Source organism: Micromesistius poutassou (genome assembly GCF_964030765.1).
Source record: "Micromesistius poutassou genome assembly, chromosome: 22".
Taxonomy (NCBI): domain Eukaryota; kingdom Metazoa; phylum Chordata; class Actinopteri; order Gadiformes; family Gadidae; genus Micromesistius; species Micromesistius poutassou.
In genome coordinates this window covers 5,144,248-5,161,687 of record NC_140292.1, presented here as the reverse complement: position 1 = coordinate 5,161,687, position 17,440 = coordinate 5,144,248, and the positions used below count along the sequence as shown (strand labels likewise).

Sequence of the window (17,440 nt, the reverse complement as noted above, 5' to 3'; positions counted from 1 at the left end):
GTCACTTGAAAAATATAAAATACATCTTTAATAAAAAAGGTGATACAGTAGCACACCATCCATGGACATAACTGAGGCTCAATAGCTCACTCTGCAGACAGTTAGGATACACACCAGTGAAGCTAAAAGCTAAAAGCAACAGTTCTATCATTTAATGCCATAGCACAATAACATGTTGAACATGATCCACACCTACTGTTACCACCCTATGTGAACGCCTCGCAGTAGCAGCACAGATAAATCAGCCTACTTCATAATTAAGGACAGGACATTGTTCACATCTTCATTAAATATGAAGATATAGAAGTAGCTAACACTAATATGAATGTCTTGTATTTCACATTTCAAATCAATATTTCAGTGTGTATTATTACTTTTATAAACACTGCAGTATGGGACTTTCTGATTTGAGCCCTCTGACCCAGCAATACAATAAAACATTAAATGCACATTGCAGAGATTGTATCTTGTATTTCAGAGTTTATTCCATCCACTGGTGACACATGTTCAATACCACCTGAATTAACTTTAAAATTTCTGAAAACTCAAGGTATGTTTAAATGACATAACACATTCAGAGAGGGACGTTAACAGGTATAGGCATTACATCTTTATTGAAAACCATTCTTTTTTTATTGAAAAACATGCCATATCTACTACTAGGTATAGAATGGCAAAAGGAGGGGGTGTTTCCAGGAGCAGAAAGAGAAACAGGAGCAGGTTAGGAGGTGTCCATGGTCTGTACGTGTTCTCCCACCGTGTCCAGGTTTAAGGGGGTTATTACTTTGGTCAAAACCCCAGTTGTTCCTTTTTTGTACTTGTAATCACCAGTCCTGGAAGAAAATAAATAACTAAATTAGACACTTTCTATAGTTTTAACCCAACCTGGTGTTGAGAATCCATGTATTTTTTCAAACAAGGTATTTGTTAAATAAAGACCATTTATAATTGGCATCTGAATTGACACATCAAAACAAATCTATCGAGATCACAGCACACCAATTTAACTCTGGTAACTCTCATGCAAGTTAGTTGAGTGCCTTGAGGTAAGTAGAAATTAATGTTAAAAGGATTAGTACACAAAAACACAGCACAATATTAAAAGGCAGGTGAGGCGGATCCTGCCAACTTTGTACTTCTAGGGAACACATTTTACTTACTGGCACAATGTTTCAAGCTCATTTACTCTTCAAGCAAAACAGGCAACAGGGTACAAGTCAGGCACCATTTGACAATTATTTCCAGTTACGATGCAGTTATGATTAAGTATATGGTTTTAACCATTTCATTCAAACAGCATTTCAGGTTAAAAAAATAATAATCTGGCTTGGAAGCAATGCACACCACTGGAAACTGAGTCAATTGTGTTGTGTCAAACCTCTATTTGTGAGTTTATTATTTGGTGACATTTAAGTTCCAGCTCTGCTATTTTTACAATTAGCATTCAAACACAGCATTCAAAAGTGCAATTCACTTGCTTACGCCCTGTCTTTTAAGGTTTGCCATAGGGCTGTATGTTATGGACTAAAATCTATATCACGGTACGATTTGAGGCAAAGACGGTACAGTTTTATATCACGGTAACTTAATTTAATAATCTAATTTCAATATAAATGCTTCTGAAGGGGTAAAATACTGGTTCGGCAGCTATTTTTGTATAGAAGAAGTATTTTAAGAACATTTATTGAGCAAAACTGCAATAGAAAAAAATGCTAAATCTTTTTTTTTTTTTTTTTTAAGTTACTTCCAGTATGTATTTCTTTCTCCACTTGGTTGCGGACCTTGCCGTATAGTTTTGGCATCTCAATTTGGCTTAAGTGTGTGCAGGCAGGTAACGCGTACCTGGGATCGAGTGTTTTGATCATCTCTTTAAAGCCCTTTCTCATTTCATTTTGAAAGGGAACCATGTCCTTACACAGGTAAACAGTGACAGTGTTTGTTATCTCGTTCCACCGCTGGCTTTTTTGTCATAAGGACTGGCTTTGGAAAATGCCTGCGGAAGCGATGTCTGAGATGCAGAGACAGCTTCACGCTACCAGCGTCTGTCTCGTATGGTGTGGAATGAGAGCTTGTGAAGGGGCTATTGCGTAGGCTGCGCGCCTGTGTGCCTGCATGCTTGCGCAATAGCATACTGCCTGAGGCAGTATCGCTGTCAAATCAGTCCCTGGGAAAAGTAACTCTGCGTCAAATTGAAAAAGTTTCGTTACCATATTTTCAGTAGTTTCGCGTAACTTTACTTTTCACATAAAAAAAAGAAGTTACATTACTGTATTTACATTACTTACAGTCACACCGGTCTCACGGTATGGTCAAAATCCATACCGTAGCGCAAATTCACACTGGTGTACTTTCTATACCGTTTATACCGTACACCCCTAGTTTGTCATCATTTAAAGAACATTATTTACCTGACACCCTTCTTGTTAGCCTCATCGTGGGGCCTGATGTAATCCACGTTGCCTTTGGTGATGACACACAGGTCAATGTTGCTACCGGAGCCCAGATCGTTGAAGATTCCTCCAGCGATAGCATCACGCACAAGCCTCTTGGCCTCTTCCTCCTGAGGAAATTAAATGGGATGGAAATAGTATCAAATCAATTTATCGTATTGTTATTGCTTCAAACTAAATACAATTTTGCTAACATTTCATATACTTTAATGTAATGAACAAGCAAAACTTCAATCATAATACTGTATTAATATGCAAGACGAGATTAATTAAATTGAGCTACTATCTTGAAAATCCTGTTTTAATCAACCAAGCAGTGTTATCTGTCCCCTGACCCCAATTCTGCATAAGACAAGCAACAAGACTCGCCTCCATATCGGGCTTGTAGCGATCCTCAAATACTGCCATCGCTGCAAGGGACCCAGAACCTAAAAAAAACCAAAGGATCAAAACAAATGAAATTCAATTTGTAACAGTGCTTTTCATTTTCGCTATCTAAAAGGGTTATCTGCTTTTTAAACTACATCCATGTGAAATGTGAACTCACCCATGGTGACGTAGGGCAACTTGTCAGTGGAGCCGTGAGGGTAGATGCTGTAGAGGTGGGGACCCATACAGTCCACACCACCAAGCACAAGAGCAGCGCCGATGTAGCCCTGGTACCTGAACAATGGACACACCTCCATTAATAACTACGCTACCAAGAATTGGATAAAGTTGACCAGAATTGAATGTATTTAGTACATAGAAAAAAAATCAAGACGTAATCCAGTTCCGTCTAAGCAGTCATACTCACGAGGTGAGCAGGAAAGACATTCAACTGAATTTGATGACATTGTATGGAAACACTGCAGAAACCCTGATGTTAGTGTATTCCTACAGAAGCCAGTCTACACCATGTATAAACCTTTACATGGACTGTATTCAAGAATATCGCCATACCGTTTTAGCTTATCTTCCCACAAAGAAAAGTTTACTGGTGCTCAGGCTTTGAATTTCGTCATTTTAGGGGCCGTCCCATTCACTTTTTTTAAGGGCACAAAGGCCACATGACAGGGCACAAAGCCTGTTTGGTTAAATTACGCTGCAGATTAATACCTTAACATTCTCACACACCAAGAAACCTTAATTATGTATTAAAACATTTGTTTTAATTTAAAAACATTGCATTAGAGAGACTGTGAGTATGTGCGCGCGTAGAGAGAGAGAGAGAGAGAGAGAGAGAGAGAGAGAGAGAGAGAGAGAGAGAGAGAGAGAGAGAGAGAGAGAGAGAGAGAGAGAGAGAGAGAGAGAGAGAGAGAGAGAGAGAGAGAGAGAGAGAGAGAGAGAGAGAGAGAGAGAGAGAGTATATCTGCATATTTGTGGATTCCTTTTTGATTTTTGTGGGTGCGTTGGTTTTATCAGCCGGCCAGCGTGTAGAGCAAGTGATAAGCATTAAACGCACCCAACATCACTGTAGGCACAGTAATCTGCCCCCAGGTGACTGGTACACCAAAGGTCATTTTCAGTTTGTGCCACGAAACACTTGACATTTAAAGACAGACGGCTGACATGCTACTGGTGTCCAAACCTGAAGAGCATCTGCTTGAGCATGCGGTTAGCTGTTGCAACGCGAGGCAGCCTGCCGGTGGAAAGGCCGTGCAACTCTAGGTTGGAGGATATGATCTGGGTGGTCATCTCCGTGTCCGCAGCCGTACCTGCTCCGCAGCAACTGCAGAAACAAAACCAAAGTTGTATTACCTGTATTCACACACTTCACAACTATAATGATGAATGACACCTACTTCTCACTTGAGACTTTGTTACATTGGTCCTTACTCACTTCAAAGCAAAGTGAGTAATAAGCTACTAATTAATCACATTGTTTACATTGCTCTAAAAGTGCACTTACGACTGCTAGGACCTAAAAACGCAAGAATTGATTCAGTGTTTTGAGCGTAGATGTATAGGACCACAATCTCAGGCTTCTCGACAACTACGATTCCAATTGAACTCAAATTCCACATCAAACCTCAATGCACCGCATGAGGGAGTACCAAGAGTTTGTCATGACTATTTAAATAACCTAACATGTTGTAAACAAGGGTGGCTTTGTGTTATTTGGTTAACGCTGTATTTGAAAGTCTAGATAATTTCAAGTAACTCTCAGAAAAACTGCTTCAATGAAATGAAGCATTGTAGCATTGTGACACTCAGTGACAACAGGAAATTATCTTTAGAAGCCTATTATGTCATATTACAGTAAGATGACCCAGCCTGCCAACATAATGAAGCCACTTGCTTCAAAGCTCCAGTACTCACTAAATGTTGGGTGAAATGTAGTGGATCTTGGAGCAGTTCTTGTCTGCCACGATCATGCCTTCAGTAGCTCTGGTGTCGGCTCCAAGGACAATCCCATCCTTCATAAGACAAAGAATATAGCATTATACACACCATCTTTATATACATTTGGTATTCAAGTATGTAGCACCTTAGTCCATTAAAAAATTTACTTCAAATTGCCGTTTAAAGATATTCAAAATATTAAGACAATTACTATTCTTCAATATTGGGGATACTTTTGTACTGGAGAGGGAAAGCAGAGATTGCTGGTGATGCTTTTGAATTTTAAATGCCATAGCTTTCCTAACCCTTTATGCAATCATTGATTTCCCCTCTGTCTACTGCAAACTAACATGTTAGCTGCGATATGGGGTGAGGCATTGAGGTCGGGCCGCACTTAAGGCCTTGTGATATGCATATCGAGAAGATTGATGACATCTAAAAGATATTTGATGATCTTAATAATTTATTTTTTATTATTTCTCATAAATGTCTTAGAATAGAAACTGACACCCTGATAATTCATAGCCATGAGCAAACTACTTGGTGTGTAGTAGAGGAATACATTTACGTACACTGGCACATTGATATTACTGGCAGATGTTTGTGTAAAAACTGTTTGGGGAAACAGCTGTTAAAGAGTTAAAGTTGCTGTTTCAATTTGACAGCTAGATATGGGGTTCCAGGAACAGTGGCTTAAGGGTAGTACTAGTAATACATAAAGATAAAAACGCAAAACATTTAATTGGAACATTCCCCGTTTTCCTCTTTACCTAGAATGTTTGACTTACCTTGAAAACAATACCACAGATTGTGGTACCCGTTTTGCGTGCTGCAGGTACGCTGCATCCCAGCTTTGAAGAATCGGCTTCTAAAACTGCATTTCTGAAAAGGCATCAAAAGGATTTGTATAAATGTACAAATATGGGCAAGTAAATGCATCTTAGGCTATTTAAACACGTTGTCTTTTATTTTTGAGCGAGAGAAATGAGTACTAAAATGCAATAAAAATTCCAAAGATTGACGAAAGTATTATTTTTTACTTTTGAAAGTGTAAACGAGTACTTCTAGGGGTTTCTAAGCGCCTGAATATCACTCTGAATCATCGTTCATTTAGGCCTGGCGAAATCATATCCAAAATGCCTATATCCACGTCATGCGTGAACTTTGAAAGGCACCTAAACCACGTTTTACCTAAACGTATCGCTCATTCAAAAATAAATTGACTACAATGAAAACAGTAACGTTTCATTGTGTGTGTTCATGTGTTGATGTTGTATCTCCAGTGAACGTCTCATTCAAACCATTGCGTTAGCAGAAGCTAACCTAGCGTGCTCACTCACTGGACATAACTGGCAACACTATTTTAATAATATCAAACTTTCTCCGAAATGAGAAAAAATGTTAATAGCAAAAACTAGACTAAACTAATCAATTGTGACGCTTTTGGCCATGAAATGGGTCTACATTAATTTCAAAAAGGCATTTTCAGGTCCAAAAGCCTTAGTCATTCAAGCAGGTACCCGCTGTAGCGGGCTAGTAGCATCATCCTAAATACACCCAATCTACATTCATACTTTTCCGAACTTGTCCCTAATGTAAACTTTATAGCACATAATATGTCATTCTTATATCCATCACAACCTTACCTTTTACAGTTGTCGAAACTGAAACCTCCAAGAGGTGCCCGGCTAACAGACAGAGTCGCCATGTTTCTTTTAGAATTATGGTTCGTTTCCGGGAAGCGGACCTGACAGGATGTATACAAGATGTATGGTCCGTTGTCATTGCACAAAAATACTACAATAATACATAATAAATAATGACAAAAAAACATCCATGACGTCGACCCAAAAATATTTTTTTGTTATACAGTTTATTATAAAGAACAACTGTTTATGTTAACCAGTTATCACCAATAACCATCGATTACATATATACCAATGGGCTTCTTATAACCCGGATGTCCCTGGCAATCGTTCACCAGAGTAGTTTGTAAGACATGCACACTTTGGTATTCGTGTACGGGGTTATGGTAAAAATGTAAGCCACCGCAGTTACATTTTCCAAAGCAGAAAAAACTGCTCAAAATCAGAATAATTATTAACTGTACTATCTTTGTCCGATCTCTGTCCAATTTGTAATGGATCAAAATGGGTCACAAACATCTGGGACTTGAGAAACAAAGAATGACATTGTCTTTCAATAAAATGACCAAAATCTCTTACACTTTCTTTTCTAAAGGACAATTTCTGACATACGTATTCATCATCTGAGTGATTTGAAACAACTTCATGATTTTTTTTTCATTAACAATGCCTGTGCTATTATTTAAAAAGTCAATAGGCCTATTTATACAAACTACATTCTAATTATCATCTGTGTAATTCCTGGCTAGGCAACTGACTAAAAATTTTTAGCATTACATTATTACCAAAAGTGATCACAGTGTAAACAGATACATTTAGTGGATTAAGTTGTTCCAATGGGGTTGTCATGTTTTTCACTTCAATGGGACGAATGCCAATCTGATACTAGCTGGTTGGCAGGGTAATTTAGGAAAAAGAGATTTACTATCAGGGGAATCAGATCAAATGGATGTCAGGCAGGAAGCGTCTCTAGTGCATTACATTGATTGGGGGCGTCTATCAAGAGAGCTAGATAGAAAACAGGTGGATGAAGAGTAATCAGAGGGCTCTGCTTTTCTAGTTGAACTGGGCCTCAACCTGGAGAAATGTCAAAGGGATTCTTTCCTCATCACACTTATAGCCTGGTTTGCCATTGAAATTTTCTATAAATTACAAGTTAGTGGTTAGAGTAGATTTGTTATTTTTTTATTTCATTAAATTGTTTAGAATGTTAGGATTTCTTAGTTGTTTGTTACCACTGTCATTTGTGCTGGTAAATTGAAACAATGCAATCGGACCCCAAATTATGTCATGATATTAGAAGCACACATTTCGAAGGATGAAGGATGGTGAATAATATTATTTATTTGATTTGATTTGGGGTAACAAAACATAAAACATCCTGGAGATTAGTGCTGGAAAATATATTTTCCATGTTTACATGTGCAAAAGTATAAATTTATTGGTCATTTACCTCTTTCATGTAAACATCATACATTAACAATTTGAGTAATACTTATCACACCAATTTAAAACCGATTCAAGCAAACTATAGTTATAATTATCTATAGATATAATTATCTAATTATTACTTAATTATCATATTTAATTACTTATAACATTTCATGTCATATGTGCCATTTGATTTGAATTCTGAATGAATTATTGTGTTGTCATCATTTAAATGTTTTACATTTAGGGCATTTAGTCGACACTATTATCCAAAGCGACTTACAATAAATCATCAATAACTATTAATGCTATCTGATTTAATCCAACATTTGGACTACATTTATATAAAAAATGTGTCTAACTAAAACTAGTTCTGTAGAATTCAAAGGCTGTCTCTACAATTGGGTCTTTATCATCATTGTGTCATACGATTAATTTCATAGGCTGTACTTAAGTTGTTTATAGGTATTATCTAACATCTTGATTTGCATGTCACATGTTTAGATGGCCCCAAGCTCTTCAAAGCAAGCAATATTTTAATACCCTCTATGGGGTCTCTGTACAAGCTCATCCCCCCCCCCCCCCCCCCCCCCTCCTCTCCCCCCCCTCTCCCCTGCGTAGCCTAGGAACATTTAATAACAAGCTGCTGCAGGCTTTTGTTGTGAACAACATCATTGGCTGGCTTTATGCACTTCTTGATTTACCAAGGCAACCGCAGGTATAAAAAATGATGCTGTTTATAATGAACAAAAAAAGGTTACAATGTTCTCATCATCACATTTTATTGGCTTGGTATGGTGGCTCCATTATTAATATCATTAATATTTTGTAGTGAATTGTGAAGCACAGAATACAGAGTGATATCACTGAGCAGTCAGAAAAAGTAAAAAAAAAAAAAAGATACCAGATACTGTTTTTCTTTTTTTTTGGGCTTTAAGCAAACAACATAAATTACATTTGTTATTGTTCTTACATTCACAGATTAAATGTTATAAAAAGGAAATACAGATCACTGTTTTGTAATTTGGTATTAAAAGTATAAACATTTTTGTATGTCAGTATAAATGTAAGTATACAATGTACAAATATTCTGTGACCTTTTTGTTACATTATTTGTTTTGGTATGTTTTGTGGTTACTCGTTATTAGTTAATTGGAATATAAGTCGTCAACAAGCTTCAAAGAACTTGGTTCGAATCAGCCACCGGCTTCATAGTCACATTTTCATTAGTGACAATAGTGTACAATATGGCTACATAAACAAAAGTATCCATTTAGATTTCAATTTAGAGTATCCTTCAAATATGCACTTCAATATTCTTTACACATAACACAACCAATAGCAGATTGCATAGCAATTTTTCACATAAAATGGTGCTTTGCATGCAGCAACTCATTTAGCAGATTGTTACAGGGCACTTCACCACAAATATCCTTAGAACATAGATACTCCTCAGCAAGTGTGCTGAGGGCACGTAGGTCTGACCAGCACAGTAGCAGCTGATCAAACTTGTCAAGGAATTGGGGATAGGCACACAGTGTATATTCAAGCAGGGCCCTATGAACTTGCTCCTTGACATTCTCCACAAACAACTGGTTTTCAATGTGTTTCACATCTGCAGACAAGATATAAAGAGAAGCGCCAATATAATGACCTTACATTCATTCTATAAAATAAGATGTATCAAATAAAACTGTATACATATTATAGTTACAGTTTAAGTTTGAGATAAAATAAAACCTAAACATTGGCCAGCCATGATTACAGACAGTTATTTTATGATCAAATGTAATCCATTTTGTGCCTAGATACAATGAATAAAACAATGACTTCCATTAGAAATAAAAATACCCTCTTGAAATTGTGTGATATCAGAAATAACATCTTTGTCACCAAACAATACACAGCAAACACAAGGGACACTTGTGTCACTTGTGTCACACCTAATACTACACTATACTAGTAATACCAATGGCAAATTACAACTTCTACAAAGCAATATGTTGGACAGACACCTACCTGTATTGAAGAGGATAAGGAACTTGAAGCAGACCACCTCATTGCGGTCTACCTGCAACTTCTGGAAGGCTTCCACCAGTTCCTGTCCCTTCTGGACCAGAGTTCTGAGCAGGGGACCCGCAGGGCTGACTAATGCAGGCAGATCCACCTGGACACAGAGGTACTGCTCAGACACATGGCATCCCGATGCATGCAGCTTTCCACACAGAGAACATCCACCATTCACATCCTACATAAGGTGGTTAACATCTAGGAGGCCTGCTGAAGCTAAGACTCAACAGCTATTATCTGAGTTTCATTTGTTACAAATGACCTAGCCATCTGTCAGCTGTTATGAGAATGCTTTGATTTAAAGGCTCTGTGAGAATATCTGTTTTGAGTTGACTGCATCTGCCATCTGGGCATCTCGTCCTTCCCTGAGTGGTTCGGGGGAATCCATATTGCCTGTCAATCTCAGATGGGTGAATGTAACACTTCCCAATTGCACAGAACCGAGGGAGGGAGGGAGCAGAGAGGGAGGGGACGTTTCATCGGGTTGTTTAGTTTCAAGATCTTGCTCGCTTCTGTTCTTTTCTGCTCTCTCTCTTTACTCTCTTTAACTCTCTAATCATAGCAGCCTGAAACGATAACTTTGCTGTCTTTGCAGTGCACACAAAGGTATAGATGGCCAATCCATCAATCAATCTATATATATAATAGATGGCCCCACTTTACATTATAGTATATGTTAGAGTGTTATTAAACAAATTGGTACTGTGTCATAAGCAACTTAACATGGTGTGGCTAGGGTAATGGTTTGGATTAGGTAAGTACATGTTGTTACAGTTTGCAAGCGTGATTATCACACATGTAATTAACCTGTAACAGGACATTGTAATGCAAAGTGTTGCCATATATACTAAATACATAGTAAGAAGAAAAAATCTAACAAATGTTTAAAAAAAAAAAACATGAAAAAGAAACATGCAGTCTTTTGTAACAGACACCATCATTAAAGGAGTAAAGGACCTTTTTAGACAGGTGAGTTTTTAAACAATCCACAGAAATGGTGGTTCTAATGGGCTAAGATATGAGACCTTATAGGATAGAGCGCTGACCTCTTGTCCAGTGACCAGGACCAGACTGCCCTGTCTGCCATGTTGGACCTGCCTGGAGACAATGTCCAGGACCAGCAGGTCACACCAGCAGTGGTGCAGCAGTTTCATCTGGTCACTCACCTGGTAGATGGCAAGCCCGCATGCACACACACACACACACACACACACACACACACACACACACACACACACACACACACACACACACACACACACACAGAAGCAAACACACACACACACACACACACACACACACACACACACACACACACACACACATATGCACAGAAGCAATCATGCATGCGCACATACACACACACACACACACACACACAAACACAAATTTAGAAAAAAACTTTTTTTCTTTTTTTTCTTGGTTTGGTCTACTTTAAGACAAAACAAATAAACAAATTATTTTCATCAAATAAATACAGATAGAAACCTTTTACTTTACCACCAGGCGAACAAATTATGATTGCTGAAACCATTATGGTTACGAAACACACACTTAAAGCCCTGGGGCCTGTGTGTGTGTGTGTGAGTGAGTGTGCCTGTGTGTTTGTGGGGATTCTGTGTGTGTGTGTGTGTGTGTGTGTGTGTGTGTGTGTTTGTGTGTGCCTGTGTTTGTGTGTGTATGTTCGGCCTTCACTGTAACCATCAAAAGAAGATGCAAGCAATGATTATTCACCCTTTTTGAAAATGGCTTAGCAAAGAAATAAATATCTCTCATATCCCTGTCTGAAATCATTACAAACTGCTATCTTCAGACGAGGTATATTTACCTTCAGCTCTTTGAAGAAGACGCTTCCACGAGCCCATTCCACGATGAAGAACAGCATCTGGTCCACCATGAGATACATGTGGGTCTCCCCATACCCACCCAACCCCCCTTCCCCTTGCATCTGCTGGAGACGACCAATGATCTTACTCCGCACCTGGAGCTCATCCAGCTCACAACGCAGGAATTCCACCAGCAGCTGAGGCAAGGCAGACCCCTGGGGAGAGAAGGAGCCAGAGCACTGGGCCTGCCCGGGGATGCCAGAGCAGTCGCCAATCACCGCCATAGCATGGACCGGCGTGTAGAGCGCCCCCAGTGGCGATATGTGGTAGTGCTGGGGGCTCTCGTGGCGTGTATGGGTTTGGAAGAAGCTGTAGCTGCTGTGAGTTTGTGGGTGGAGGTCGGAGGTGATGGTGTCACTGCGGGTGGTGTTGATGTTGATGATGGGGAAGTTGAGCGGCGTCCTGGTTGGAGGAGAAAGGACATCCAGGGTGGGGTATTCTACCTTGAGACCGTGACTCTGGAGCAGAGCGGTCTTCTGCTGCTTGAGGGCACGGTGGCGCTTGTACATTGGGCCGAACCTGTTCCTACCCCCACGCATCCGGTCTGCTCGGACAGCTAACACGGGGATGGGAATAAGAGCAATATATTAATATTATTTGTATACATTTATTGATCATATATTATACCGTTTCGATTCTCGACCCACTTGACTTGTGGCAGAAACTTGTGGTCTCGTTCCTCCCATCTCACCAACTCTATGCCCATTGAATAAATAAATTAATTTTAAATAGCCTGCAAAATAAATTGTATGGATAACAATATTTACCATCCTCGTTATGTAGGCCTACATTTCACTCATGTAATAACTAAATAACCGTAGGCCTATACCACCTGTTAATACATGCATATTAATTTGGTTGCATGGGCTATATGAATCACCTTTAAAATGCACACATTTTATTACAATTGATTCTAGCAATTGTGTAATCTCCTCCAATTAAAATTCTGAAAAAGTTTTGGCCTTGAACAGACATAGGCCTATATTGACTTTTACTTTGCATCATTGGCAAATCTGCCGGCACGTTAGTCCTGTTCAATAATAATAACAATAATACAAATAAATTAATAATGAATAAAGCTTATGCGATACAATAATTATATCCTCTTTTATACCTTCCAATCGCATTCCAACACGAAGGCACTTCTGGAACCTACAGAAAGGACATCTCTTCCTCTGGGTTTTATCGATCCTGCAATCTTGGCTTTCTGAACAAGTGTAGCTCTTGTTGTTTTGAACCGTGCGTTTGAAGAAACCCTATTTGGGTAAATGATAGGGGAGAAGACATGTAATGAACAAATCGTGAATAACAAAATAGGTTACAGAGAGGGATTTTTGGCCTATAAAAAACAGTTATAGAGGCTATTACCTTACAACTTTCGCAGGTCAGCAGTCCGTAGTGGTACCCGGACACCGCATCGCCGCACACGGGACACATGTCCAGGTCAGCATCACTCGGGTACTGCATCGATCACAACATCGCAGCACGACATCATGGGTCATATAACGAGCCATTGATGTCATGTTATTAATTTGTACAAAGTATAGGCAAAATAAAATAGGCTAGATGGCATTTTGACTACTTTTGTAACAATTAAGCTCATGTATGTTACATGTAGGCCAATAATCAGCAAAACAGGCATAGTCTAAAAATTATATAGCAATGTAAGTAAGTAAGTAAAATTTATTCATAAGGCACATTTAAAAACAGTTTTCAATGGCCAAAGTGCCGTACACGGTGCAAACAAAGGCATATAAAAGAAGACAGACCACTTTATAAACCTACAGTAGGCTATATACAAACATTAAAGTTGATTTAAAATAAGGAAAGTAGGCCCTACATGAAAAACATAAAAAATAACATATCATAAAAGGGGAGGAAATGGGTAGGCCTAAATGGGTAAATATAGGTCTATCAAAACTTTTCAATATTATTATTATTATCCGTTATTAATATTTTATATTAATTATAGTTCTAGCGCGTGTTTCTTTTTTAGGTATTACTATTGCTCCCTTAATCCCTTAAAATGGGGATGGCTATTTAGAATCGCTAATAGCCTACGTTCGTTATTTAAAAGAAAATACATTTGCATGAAATGCATTACGAGACACCGCAAGTCTTAATCTCTCCATTATCATCTTAAAACGGATACAGGCCTATTCTCTATTTATATTTTGGCAGCTTACCCTCTCCATCCTTAGTTCGTCTAATTAATAGTCAATTGAAGACTCGTGTCTGTCCGATGGCCATTCAAAAACAAAAGGAATGGAAGCAATAAACGAAAAGAAGTGTGTTTTGTTGGGCGTCGATCTGGCTGTAGGACGGGAACATCCTCCGTTACCTGAGGTAACGGAGCCGCAACAACATAGGAGGGTGTGAGGCGGTAGACCAATATATAAAAACAATTTAGTGTATATGTTTATTTGCATGATAAAACAGTTTACCTATGATTTTTGTCCTTTCTGTTTTGAGTCGGTCCCATGTCATTGCCCAGAGGGACGCGCGGGATGCGACATTTTAGACGTGACATATTTTACATCGTTTAAATATATTTCAGTTTGATTTTGCAATTTTATAGCATATATTTGAATTCATTTTTGGGAGTATGCCTACGCCTAGATAGAACAACTAAACATCAACAGCAATATATAGGCCTATTGCGTGTGATTCTAATATAGGCCTTTTAATTGAAAGCAATTGATAGTTGTAGTGTTTGTTTTAGGCCTACTATTTTTCATGTATTGCTTGAACCACTTTATTGCAATCCCTATTAAGAATTCAGATTTGGTTAGGTTTACCGACAGCCAAATCTATCCTGTCTGTTAACGTGCTTGTTAAAACGCCTGCAAGTCTGGCCAGTTTAATTTAGGTTCACCTTTGTTCGACTGCTATATAAATAGGCTATATCGTAAACATCCAAAGGAAAAATAATTAAGCAAACCGAACTTGGGCAATTGTTTTGTATAATGACAACTCTCACAAATCGTATTCATCCCATATTTTTCATGTTTTTATTTTTCATTTTTTTCACCTTTTCGAGGGTGCAGGATTTCCACGGCAGAAACCTTGAAGTGACTAAGTTGTGCAAGACATAGCCGATGTATAATGTTTAGTTTTTAAGGGCATTTTGCCATTGCAGCAATATCTTTATTGTATCTCCGATTAACCCACTGACATACTGTCTAAGCTACTGCAACCCACTGACAAGCAGGCTCCAGCAGCGCACTGACCAGTAAAAAGCCCAATAAGTAGCGCCCACCTTTCTGATCACGTGGTGCAGTGTCGTCATCGAATTGTCAATCCCTATCTGCAACGCATACAAACAATATGAGCTTAGGTTACTCAGAGAGAGAGAGAGAGAGAGAGAGAGAGCGAGAGAGAGCGAGAGAGAGAGAGAGAGAGAGAGAGAGAGCGAGAGAGAGAGAGAGAGAGAGAGAGAGAAAGAAAGAGAGAAATAGGTAGATAGATAAATAGATAGAAAGATAGATAGATAGATAGATAGATCGATAGAAGGATAGATAGATATATTTGGATGATTTATCCCTATTGGCCGAATGTTTCATGGGGTAAATAACCAAAAGAGCTGAACAAATAAAATATTGTTTGTGTCTGTGTGTAGTTTCGATTTCCTCCACCAGGTGTCCCTAGTTAGCCTATTATTGCCCCTCATTTATCACTGATGGTTTCCCCTTGTGAAATGTATTAATTGCGTCATTTTTGTTCAGACAATTGTTTTTTGTAATAGTCCATAGTTTGGACCCAGAGCCTCAAATTTCCAAAAGTCAATAAATATTGGATTAACATACTTAACGATCGTAAGATGATGTTCACAGCGTATAATTGAACTCTGTATGGACTAACTTCTCTTTGTAATGAAAGCTGAACTTTGGGCTGAACCAAGAGGGCATGAGCCCTCCAAACATAACACAAGGACCATGTTGTCACGATTGACCCCTTTGATTCTCCATCCCAGTCCAGTGTTCACGTGGGCACACCGAGTCATGCCAACAGACTTTGCTCTGTCCATGGGAGACATCTCATTGGTTTTAGCCAAAAACCCTGCACCTGTTGTTTTCTCATTGAAATATATGGGATGACCGTTTGTGACATCACACATAAAATGATATATTCCTATAAATTATATCAGAATATTATAACATCATGTAACATTCTGAAACATTAGTGTTTGTTTCCTGTGTTGTGTTTTTCAATCTGTTTCTTCTTGATCTTCCGTTAATTTTTGCACATTGTTGACCTGCTACCTGAGATTCTGTCTGCATTTGGGTCACAGTTCAGATCCTTTTTTTACGACCTCTACTACTACTACCATTACTACTACTTCTGCTACTATAACGTCTAGGCCTACAACAAAGCAGTGGTATTGTAATTAGGCCTTAACCAATCAAAAATCTTCAGGTTTACTATAATTCATCCAAATAAAGCTATTAATGAAAGTCATTTCAAGTTAGAGTATTGGGTTCTTGAGTGGCAGCAGGTAAATAGGGCCTACCAGTGACCTGACCCTCTTCAGAAACGTGGACTGGATAATACTGTTACTCAAGGTGCCTCCTGCTTTGCAAGGCCCCTTTCACGCCAGTAAGTGGCACTCCAGAGCCCACTAGGGGTTACTCATCATTTACAGAGAAGGAACCCTTTCAGACCCTTTTAGAAGAATGCTTTTAGACACAGGGCTACAGTTCACTACAAAAAACTTTTTTGAACCAACATTTATTTGTTTCAACATTAAGTGTCACATCCATTATGCCAGACGTGTGACAACACCGTGGAAAAAACTCTATGCATCACGTTTGCATCGGTTTTGTTAAGCATTTTGAGTACTTTACCGGTAAAACGATCCACCCACAGTTCTGCAACTGATATAGGCCTACTTTCTAAACACAACACGTTCTCCTATCAATGGGGACTTTGACGAACCGTGGTGGAAGGTGAAATGCAGCGGTAGAGCGGTTGTTTCATCGCACACCTTAGAAGGCAGCAGTGGAAAGGTTAGAAAGTTGTCTCCTACCGCAATAGATGGGCATTAACTAAACCACATTCACATTATATGACAAGGTGGAAATGTAGTAATATCATAACATCGTGAAATAACAATGTTTAAAATATAATAGGCCCACTAAGCAATGTTTTTAATTGTCACATTCTGAGAGTAAATTAGTGTTTTTTCAAAAAATTCTCACATAGAAATTATAAAATGATGTTTAAACCGTGTGTAATAAATTGATATTCTTTTTACAATGATACCCAAACATGATTTACATACGATTTTCATGTTGGGCTATCCATTCCTTCATACTTTTTACATATCGTAATGCTTTATTTATGTACACATTATCACCCTCAACATGGCTTTTTCAACATAGACACGCCATTATCCTCACCCATACCAAACATAGAGCTCTCAATTAAATACGTTCTTACAGACTTAAAGTAATTCAAGTGCATCATTACAATCCTCTCAATATTAGAAGATCCAAAAAGAACAGTATTCACTGTTTAAACTATGAAAACTGTATGAAATATTAGTTAAGTATTGCATTATTAATGAGAAAAGCTAGACCTGAGTGGTGATGCTATAAGAAGCATAGCATTTACTGTGTATGTTTTCTGGCTT

General features: G+C 38.5%; 2 protein-coding genes and 1 non-coding gene across 3 annotated transcripts; all 3 read right to left on the bottom strand.

The window, feature by feature from the left end:
* Positions 1 to 591: 591 nt before the first annotated feature.
* Positions 592 to 6,502, bottom strand: psmb7 (proteasome 20S subunit beta 7). Its single transcript, XM_084486904.1, has 8 exons — positions 6,422 to 6,502; positions 5,564 to 5,657; positions 4,752 to 4,849; positions 4,021 to 4,161; positions 2,998 to 3,113; positions 2,820 to 2,878; positions 2,409 to 2,560; positions 592 to 833 (listed from the first exon to the last, which is right to left on the bottom strand). The coding sequence occupies exons 1-8, from the start codon at positions 6,481 to 6,483 to the stop codon at positions 722 to 724; spliced, it is 834 nt and encodes a 277-aa protein (XP_084343030.1). The 5' UTR covers positions 6,484 to 6,502; the 3' UTR covers positions 592 to 721.
* On the bottom strand, positions 3,829 to 3,963 carry LOC311368122 (small nucleolar RNA ACA64). The gene has a single exon (XR_014639880.1). It is a non-coding gene; the product is annotated as a small nucleolar RNA ACA64 (small nucleolar RNA).
* Positions 6,503 to 9,162: 2,660 nt separating the features above from the next.
* Positions 9,163 to 13,275, bottom strand: LOC311367539 (nuclear receptor subfamily 5 group A member 2-like; the record flags this gene model as incomplete). Its single annotated transcript, XM_084486369.1, has 7 exons — positions 9,163 to 9,170; positions 9,276 to 9,467; positions 9,872 to 10,067; positions 10,969 to 11,088; positions 11,751 to 12,364; positions 12,923 to 13,064; positions 13,177 to 13,275. The coding sequence occupies 7 exons, from the start codon at positions 13,273 to 13,275 to the stop codon at positions 9,163 to 9,165; spliced, it is 1,371 nt and encodes a 456-aa protein (XP_084342495.1).
* Between the last annotated feature and the right edge of the window lie 4,165 nt (positions 13,276 to 17,440).

Bases quoted from the DNA above. Each gene is read 5' to 3' on its own strand.
- psmb7 (XM_084486904.1), bottom strand. From the start codon at position 6,483: ATGGCGACTCTGTCTGTTAGCCGGGCACCTCTTGGAGGTTTCAGTTTC. The intron at 5,658-6,421 runs GTAAGGTTGTGA...ATGCCTTTTCAG, and splicing joins AGTTTCGACAACTGTAAAAG to AAATGCAGTTTTAGAAGCCG. The intron at 2,561-2,819 runs GCGAGTCTTGTT...TAATTTCCTCAG, and splicing joins GCTACAAGCCCGATATGGAG to GAGGAAGAGGCCAAGAGGCT.